The following is a 9,151-nucleotide window of genomic DNA, read 5'->3' as shown; positions in this document are numbered from 1 at the left end:
AACCGGCAACCTTCCGATTACAAGACAAACTGCCAACACTTGAGTCACGATCGCCTCAGATTAGCTGAAATAACAATCTGAACTCTTTGTTGCCTTGAAAAAGCAGTTTTAAAGAAATTCTTCTGAGTTCTTCCTCTCTTCCCAGGATGTGTGAGGCCGTACATGGTTCAGAACAGCTGGGTAAATCTCACAGAAACCAACAGGGGCTCATTCCCTGTGGGCACAGTATTGCAGTACAGCTGTGACCCCGGGTACCTCCCAGATGGACCCAACATCCTCACCTGCACCGCAGTGGGACGATGGTCCTCTGAACCTCCACGCTGTATACGCAGTGGTGGTAAGATATTCTCTCCACTGTTGTCTTTCTTTATGATCTGTAAAATAGTGAGTGGCTAATGTGTTTTGAGCAGTTTACCTAACATCTTTATCTCATGATTTAAACCCTTTTTTTAAAAACCATCAGTTCTTTTCAAGTTTTATGTATGTTGCACTTTGCTGTCTAATATTTTTTTCAGCCAGATTTTTTTACACAAGTACTTTTCTGCATAAGTACTTTTAAAGATAAGTTGTTTTGTTCTTCTTTTTTTTCTCCTCTCTTTAGCATGCCTCCCCCTCTCTAAACCGGATAACGGGGGCTACACCTGCCACCCATCCCCTTGTCGACTGTTCGCCCATGGCACTGTGATTGAGTTCTTCTGTAATGAGGGCTTCATGCTCAGCGGAGACTATAACTACCTGACATGTCAAGATGGAGAATGGGACGGCCCCATGGAAATCAGCTGTGTAAGCCAAGGTTGGTCAGTGCTTAGATTGATCCCATCTCTTCAAAGTTTAACACATCGGCTAAACATGAGCGTGCAGCAAATTAATGCCAGGGACATTTTGGATTTGTGGAGATGTTCTGGTTATCATATGCACATTTTGCCGTGCAATTAAAAAAAGTCTTCGAAAGACATCATTTCAAATTAATTGTGTTTATTCAAATATATTTATTTTCTCTTTATCTGTTACAATTTCTTGTAAAGCATTTTGTGTTTGTATTTAATAATAAAAATGTAATGAATAACATAAATTACCCCTGCCGCCACCACCTTCTTTAGGGTGTATAAGACCTTCCATGGTGCAGCATGGCTCAGCTAATCTGACAGACAGCAACAGGAGCTTGTTCCCTGTGGGCACAGTACTACATTATGGCTGTGATCCTGGTTACCTGCCAGCTGGACCCACCAGCCTCACCTGCACCAAACTGGGAGACTGGTCCTCTGAACCTCCTCGCTGCATACGCAGTGATGGTAAAGACAAACCTCCTAGCAATTCTTAATTTGCCTAATTCTTAGGTGCATTGTATCCTTAAAAGAAAATGATTTTTTTTTTATTCCAGATAAAATAAGATAAGACATAACACATCTTACTGTTTCTATACATTTATCGTATTTCTTTCTTTTTCATGGACAGTATGCCAGCCTCCATATCAGCCAAAAAATGGTAGCTACACGTGCCACCCCTCTCCATGCAAAAGATTTTCTCATGGCACTGTGATTCAGTATTTCTGTGATGATGGCTATATTCTGAAGGGAGACTATAAATTCATCACTTGTCAGTATGGGAAATGGGACACTGTAATGCCAGTCAGCTGCGTCATTGAGCAAGGTAAAATGGGATTCGCTGATACATCAGTTCATACTGTATCAAAAGGCTTTTCTTATCTGTTATAACTATTTTATTCTTTCATCTATTTTTATAGCTTAGAAAATGTTTTATGAACAAAGCCTGTAGTTATTGCTGGAGTTGAGCTGTTTACAGCTATCAACTATATTTTCCTTATCATCTCCTTTTTAAGGTTGTCGAAGACCCTCGATGGTGCAGCATGGCTCAGCCAATCTGACAGACACCAGTAGGAGCTTCTTCCCAGTTGGCACAGCACTACAGTATACCTGCAATCCCGGTTACCTCCTGGATGGACCCAGAACTGTCACCTGCACCACACTGGGACACTGGTCCTCTGAGTCTCCTCGCTGCATACACAGTGATGGTAATTTTCTTGTTACATACAACACCAGTGACATGTTAATGCTAGGTGTAAGGTAAGAATTGTTGTCAAGATCATTTGTTCACCACCTTCAACAACAAGGCATTTATGAATAATGGGAAGAAAGTTTCTCTGTCCTGCTAGGTCTTAACTCTTTTCAGTGTTTATAGAGATGGTTTGCCCATTTTATCTCAGTATAACAGTTATTTCAGAATTCTGTTTGATTTTGCTGTTCTGTCATCCTATCACTCATTTATTATTTCTACCCTTAACAGTATGCCAGCGTCCATATCAGCCAGAGAACGGAGGCTTCACCTGCCACCCCTTCCCATGCCAAAGACTTTCTCATGGCACTGTGATTGAGTATTTCTGCAATGAAGGATACATTCTCAAGGGAGACTATAAATATCTTACCTGTCAGTATGGGGAGTGGGACAGCCAAATGAAACTAAGCTGCATTATGAAGCAAGGTGACGATAAGAAAATGGATTTCAGCTAATAATTACAAAAATCTGCACAGATAACCATATAACCGCTTGTCTGTCCCACAGACCACAGTCCGACTTTGCCACTGGGGATGCCAACTTTATCCATAGTGGCATCCACAGCTTGTTCGGTGGCTTTTATCCTGCTTCTGGTTGTGCTGTTTGTGCTTCTTCAGCCAAAACTTAAGTCTCTCCATCGGTAAGTCTGCCCAAAGATTCCCCTGAATTTGACCACGAACAAAGGGTGCAGAGTATGGAGACTAGATAAAAATGTGACTGTGTTCTTGTCCTCTACACCTAGACGCGATCAGGGTGTGTCAGGACAGCCTGTGTCAATCATGGTGGAGGGAGTACAGGTGACTCTACCTTCATATGAGGAAGCCGTGAGCAGCAGTGGAGCTTCTGCTCTCAGTTCAGAATCTCGAGTTCAGATAGTGCTGTCGGAGGGTCAGCATGCTACAGCGCCAGAGGCTGGCCCCTCTAGGCCTTCTTCCCTCAAGCAGCAGCAGCAGCAGTCTGAGATGGCTGTGGTCCATCCCGTCCCACCGTCTTCATCCTCTTCATCTCCTTCTTCCTCTACCTGGGCTTTGGAGCACGCAGGTGCTGCAGCAGGCACCTCTTCATCACAAAGAAGGCCGTCTGGAGGAAGCGACCACCATAGCCTGTCTCTGGACTCTGAGATGGATTACTCTGATGGTGAAGCTAAATTTATTTAGATGTCTTTGTATTTATTTAAAACACTTCTTAAATTTTGTAATAATCAAACTTTTGTCTTTCCTTCACAGATATTCCATTGCTGAAGGAGGCTTGAAACATGCTGCAGCCTTTGGACTTACCCAAAACAACCAGCTTTGCGACTAACCTGTAATGATGAGCAGGAGTTTCTCACCACAGCTGTCAACATAGATAAACTCAACTACAGAGGCCCCGAGGGAAGCTGTGGGTCAGTCAGAAGAGTTCATCTGGCCATTGCAAAGGAGAAGACAGAAAGGATTCACATGTACATACATGCTTACAGTTTCATGACATTTCACACACTATGTATGTATGTCTAATATCTAAAACTCAGTTTGAAAATGTTGAACAAAGCAGAAAGGAGCAGGCACTTCTGAGGGAGTTTATATTCAGTTCTGTTGGGGTAAATTGTCTATTGTGTTTCAGTTGACTGGGCAAAGCCGCAAACTCATCTTAGGAGCTATAAAGTCATTTGTCTTATTTGCTTTTCTTTTCTTTAACCACTCGTCACACCAGTCATGAAACATGGTTGCAATGATACACAAAGGCTAGTCAAATAAATTGCTGTCCATGTTATGTAAGCTCACAGCATCATCTTGAAAGATTTTCTGATTAATCATAACTTACATTTTTCGAGTCTCACTGTATATTATAAAATTCTTTGTCCCCCCTCCTTCCCCAAGAGTTCACACTGCTGAATTCAGGGTGTACATTCAACATACTTCATTCCTCCAAATATATTCTCCTCTTAATACTCATACCCCTCCCCCCAATGCCTTAGCTTTCCACTTCTATGCACAGGTATCTATAATTTGTGAAATTTTAAAAATGAATGTCAGTAAAATGCCTCCACTGCTTAGTGACATTATATGTGGCTTTGCCAGACACATTACTTGTACACAGGTAAATATTTTGTTATTAATTTATTCAGGCTGCTTGGGAATTCCTGTTTTTGTTCTAAATGGGAAGTTAAAAGGTGTATTTAATTTATTTGTGCCCAAAATGCTGTTGATCAGCCATGGCTTCTTTTGCTTTTTTGTTGTTTTTTTTCCTCTGCGGCTCATGGAAACCTTAAAAAGTAGGTCTTTTCACTTTGCAGCTTCACTTTGAAATCTACTGCAGGCACGTTATATGTGACACTGTAAATGTGGTTGGGAAGATCAACACAAAAAAATAAGTGTACAGATTGTGTAATGTTAAGTGTTCACTTTGTTTGATGGTCCATTGAGTTTACCTTGGGATTGATGAATGGATTTTATTTTTTTGTGAAAATGGTATTTTAATATATGTAAAAACCAAAAGATTTAAGTTTCCTCTGTATATATCCCACAGTCATTTTAATTAAATATAATTTAAGGTGTTACAGTTGGCTGTTGGACAGTTTTTTCATTGTCGCATCTGAGAGAGAGAGAGAGAGAGAGAGATATAATAATGAAGAGACCCCCCCACCACCACCACACACACACACAGAGTCCTTCAGTGTCGCAGCCCTGATCTTTGAACGGGCAGATGACATTTATAAAGTAAGGGCACTGGGTGGCTTTATTCTCTGATGTACGAATCTGTTCCTTGTACCCTTCGCCAGCGCTGGAATACCATCAGTGATGCTCTCATGGTCGCTTCGCCTCTTTGTCTTGAGGATCAACAACCTGGTCTTCCTCTTTTTCTGTATCTGTGTATTAAAGGGGTAACACAATATTTAGTTTGACCTCATTTTCAACAGATCAGAACATCACAGTGTGGAGTGAGTGCATCTGCTCTGACCCCTTGGAGCTTTGCTGCAGAAAAACATGCAGGCAGCTGTCACACTTACCCTCAGCTGGTGGCTTGACTCTTTGATAACATCTGAAGCCCAGAGCGAAGAGAAAGACCTCAGCGCACTGGAATGTGATGTATAACAGAGGGAAGAGAAACATGGCCCCAATAACCTCAAGAGGAAAGGCCACCTTTAGGATTGTAACGCACAGCTGGATGTTTTGACATCCAGTCTCCATGGAGATGGTCCTGCTGCATCTAAAAATAGGTGAAGCAGTTTTCTTTATTAACTTTTGAGACTACATATTTTAAATTTGAGAGCTGAATCCTCCTCTGCTGTAAAATATATGTTCTACTGAACATCTCATTCATATGTAAATTGTTTATATGTTAATTATTTATGTGAGTGAACACAAATCTGGGCAGAAATTGGTTAGTTTTTTATTGATATGTTTAGATGAGGTGAAGCTAATGTTAATTTATCTATGTGCTGTTGGTTAGTTAAAGATTTCTAACAATATAATTAAATATTTCCTAAACAGTCATTTTTTGCATCTATACACATTTTTCTTTTGAATAGACTCAAGAAGACTCAACAAGTTTATTGTCATTTCGTATGGTGTTACCCAGCCTGAAACGAAATACTGTCTCACCAGCCTCTACAGTGCAATAAGCAACACGGTTTAAAAAGGCAGCAATGAATTGCAACAATAGTTATGGATAAATAAATAGCATAAAATCTAAGTTCTAAAACAAGCTCAAGACACATAGCAGCACTATTTTCACAGAAGGGGATGGTTAAATTAGGTAGTGTATCTGGGAAATGTATTGTAATGTGTGTGTGCGTGTGTGTGCGTGTGTAGAATAGAAACATAACATACTTTTATTAATACATGGAGGCCATATTATTAGGTACGCATGTTCAATGCAAATGACATTGAATGTCGACATGGTCATAAGAACCTGCTGAAGATCAAGCTGAGCATTAAATGTGGTGTGGTTGCTGGTGCCAGTTAGGCTGGTCTGAGTATTTCTAAAACTGCTGATCTACTGGTTTCAATACAGCCATCTGCAGGGTTTACAGAGAATGGTCTAACAGAGAAAATATCCAGGCAGTAAAAAATGCCTTCGTTGATGCTCCAAGCTGATAGGAAGACAACAGTGACCCTCCGGCCCCACGACACATTGAAGCTTGAAGCAGATGGGCTACAGCAACAAAAAACTACAACGGATGCTTCTCCAGCCTGCTACGAACAGGACACTGAGACTACATTTTGCACAGGTGCATGAACTGAACAATATAAGATTGGTAAAGCGACACCTGGTCTGATAAGTCTTGACTTCTGCTGTGGCAGTGGGATGGCAGTATCACAATTCCATCCTGCCTTGTATCAATGTTTCAGACTGCTCGTGATGGTGTAATGGTGTGAGGGACATTTTCTTGGCACTCTTTGGGCCTCATGGTGTCAACTGAGCATCATTTAAATGCCACAGCCTTCCTAAGCATTGGTGCTGGCCATGTCCATCCATTTATGGCCACTGTGTATCCATCTTTTGCTGGCTGCTATCAAGCAGGACGAAACATCATGAGAACCTTTCAGTTTAGTAGCAGGCGTACACTTGTGGTGCCATTTCCCCACCAAAAATATTATTTTGAATTGCAAAAATAAAACCTGCTTACAGTGGCAATTCATGAAAGACAATATTTAAAAAAACGTTCTGCTTTCTTTGAAACTGCATCGCAGCAGTAGTTCCAGTAAGAGTTTACACATCAACTGCCTTATTTCCTCTTGCATAAACAGTGCAAGAACACTGACTATTGTTCAAGAGCAGTGCAGTATGAGAAACAGAATATACTGCAGAGAGCCTCTGTTTAGATTTAACATGAAGCATAAAGTTTAGGCACAACCTGCTTGTTTTAGAGTCAAGGAGAACACTTAGTGTGTATTCACTTACTGTGGACTGAGTCTGCATAAGACAGACATGACATATCCCAGTGTAAAGCCAATCAGGGGCATCAGTGAAGCTGCAATAATAGCATCGGGCATGAGGATCATCCATATTACATTTCTGACAATATAGAAGGACAGGATGCAAATAATGATGCTGGAGATGATCAAAATACTGAGACCAACCTGTTGAAAAAGAGAAAACAGATTACAGTAGTCAAGAACTGGTTTTGATTAGGAGTGAAACACTAAAGCCTTCTTGTTTTACAAACTCTGCTGGTAACGTAAGCCGCAAATTACCCAAACTGCGTGCAATAAATCAGTTCTGGTAAACACAACTTGAAGATATTTCATGCCACAGTGTAAAAACCACAGGTGAAAATAATAAACTGACTTTTTTTTTTTGGCTGGGTCATTTTCAAAGTCCTGAAACCGGAAACGATTTTTAGCAATTTATAAGAACAACTGCTCTTATAAATCTGAACATCTGCTGTGAAACCTGCTTAAATCTAGTCATGCGATGGCATGTGTCTGAGTGTGGGAGTCTCACTTTTTTGACCGTCACTGCGGTTTGAAGTGATTAATGGCGATGCCAAAAGCACAAGGCACCAGGGTGAAAGCAAGAGCGGTGAGGATGCCGGCGTACGGCACGGCATTTTCCAATCCAGTGAAGCCTTGAGAGAAGATATACAGCAGCAAAGGCATCAGACCCAGGGCTGCAATGTTGGAGCAAGTGGTCATCACAATGCTGGGAGGGCAATAAAGTGAAGAAGGAAAATCATTGCACTGATGTGCAAAGTATCTCACTGCATTATTTACTTTAAAAGCAGTGCAATTACTGCAAACAGGAGCATCAGCTTACCTGAGGTTCATGTCGCCTTTCACAACAAGAGAAAAAATGTTTGATAAGGTTCCCCCGGGACAGCACCCACAGATAAGCACGGTCACTGCCTTTATGGGCTCCATCTGCAGGATTTTGGCAAGACTGAAAGCGGTAATGGGCATGATGCAGAACTGGGACAGCAGGGCAATGGCTACTCCTTTTGGCTTGAAGAGATAGGCCTTAATTTTGAAAATCTCCATCGTGCAGCCCAGGGATAGCATGGTGATAAAAAGGTTGAGGACAGTCAGTATATTGACGGTCTTGTTTATTGGTCCCTGTATGTTCAGGGTGGCCAGGGTGACATTGTCAGATGCATTTGCTTCATTAAAAAGGCTCCCGCCATGAACTTCTGTCAGGTTCATCATAGCACTTGCACCAGTGTTGCGATTTTACTGAGATTTGGCTTTCACCTGTCACATGAAAGAAGAGGAGATGCAAACAAGTTAAAGACATTAACATTTCAGAATTAAAGGTCAACAATATGTCTGTAAGCACAATAGCTCAAGAAGTTTTAAATGAATTCTGATAAAACTTTGTAGGGGTGCAGAGTGGGGTCATGTTAGGGACGCATTAACATTTGGCTTACATCCACCAAGGTCTTCAAGGTCAACTGAACGATTTACTGGTTAAAAATTGACAGCAGGTCTTATAACTTAAAAATTTTGATTCTTACAAGTGAACTGTGTATCGTCAGCATATAGAAAGTACCATATAAAGATTTAAAGTCACATTTGACCTCTGACCTCTCCTTCAAGGTCACTAGATTGATCTGAAGGTCAAAGTGCTACATAAAACTGTTTGAAACTTTGTTTCTTCTTCTTCTTTTTTATTTTTTGGAAAACTAACTTTTATCACTTGATACTGATTAGTAACCATTTGATGAATTGTAGTAAACAATGCCATGCGTGTGTATCTACACCCACATAGATTTTGAAAAAGTATTATACTCAGAATTAGGTGATGTATATCAAAAATTGGTTTTATTAGGGCAAATAACAAAAGCCTGCTCTCTGCACCAGTCTGTCGAAATGTGCTAATCCATTTGAAGTGCATGGTTGCAAGTTCCAAGTTCCAGCTAGATTACGAACATTAACAACTTTAGTGGTTAAAGCACTGTCAAAGATAAATCCTTGAGACTAGAGCTTCTCTCCAAAGGTTTGCTTGGTGTGCACAAAGAGGATCTTTTGGGGGAAATTAAACCTCTTTGTTGTCATCTGCCAAGTGAAATATCTTATGTTGTCTTGTATCTAGTAGTAACTGATACTTAATATTCATGGCATGCTCTCTGCAGGGAGAAAAACAAGCCATTTTTTTT

At 40.8% G+C, this 9,151-nt stretch overlaps 2 protein-coding genes across 2 annotated transcripts in view; one reads left to right on the top strand and one right to left on the bottom strand.

The window, feature by feature from the left end:
- The window catches only part of LOC102199859 (sushi domain-containing protein 4-like), a 7,249-nt gene extending 2,635 nt beyond the window's left edge, over nt 1–4,614 (top strand). The window contains exons 4-12 of the mRNA XM_005742751.1: nt 146–337; nt 602–793; nt 1,101–1,292; nt 1,456–1,650; nt 1,841–2,032; nt 2,305–2,499; nt 2,581–2,713; nt 2,816–3,210; nt 3,300–4,614. Coding sequence (XP_005742808.1) covers nt 146–337; nt 602–793; nt 1,101–1,292; nt 1,456–1,650; nt 1,841–2,032; nt 2,305–2,499; nt 2,581–2,713; nt 2,816–3,210; nt 3,300–3,325 — 1,712 coding nt within the window. The 3' untranslated portion in view covers nt 3,326–4,614. The remainder of the gene's footprint in view (nt 1–145; nt 338–601; nt 794–1,100; nt 1,293–1,455; nt 1,651–1,840; nt 2,033–2,304; nt 2,500–2,580; nt 2,714–2,815; nt 3,211–3,299) is intronic.
- A 2,882-nt stretch (nt 4,615–7,496) lies between these two features.
- Nucleotides 7,497–8,203, bottom strand: LOC102199293 (sodium/bile acid cotransporter-like). The gene is made up of 2 exons (XM_013913292.1): nt 7,816–8,203; nt 7,497–7,701 (listed from the first exon to the last, which is right to left on the bottom strand). Exons 1-2 carry the CDS (start codon nt 8,199–8,201, stop codon nt 7,515–7,517), a joined length of 573 nt encoding a protein of 190 aa, XP_013768746.1. The 5' UTR covers nt 8,202–8,203; the 3' UTR covers nt 7,497–7,514.
- Between the last annotated feature and the right edge of the window lie 948 nt (nt 8,204–9,151).

This window comes from Pundamilia nyererei, unplaced genomic scaffold (assembly GCF_000239375.1).
Source record: "Pundamilia nyererei isolate P.nyererei 1_Seehausen unplaced genomic scaffold, PunNye1.0 scaffold00123, whole genome shotgun sequence".
NCBI classification, from domain to species: domain Eukaryota; kingdom Metazoa; phylum Chordata; class Actinopteri; order Cichliformes; family Cichlidae; genus Pundamilia; species Pundamilia nyererei.
This window is presented reverse-complemented; position numbering and strand designations above follow the sequence as displayed.

Coding starts and splice junctions, on each gene's coding strand:
- LOC102199293 (XM_013913292.1), bottom strand. CDS start 8,201: ATGATGAACCTGACAGAAGTTCATGGCGGGAGCCTTTTTAATGAAGCA. Junction 7,702..7,815: donor AAAGGCGACATGAACCTCAG/GTAAGCTGATGC, acceptor TTGCCCTCCCAG/CATTGTGATGACCACTTGCT.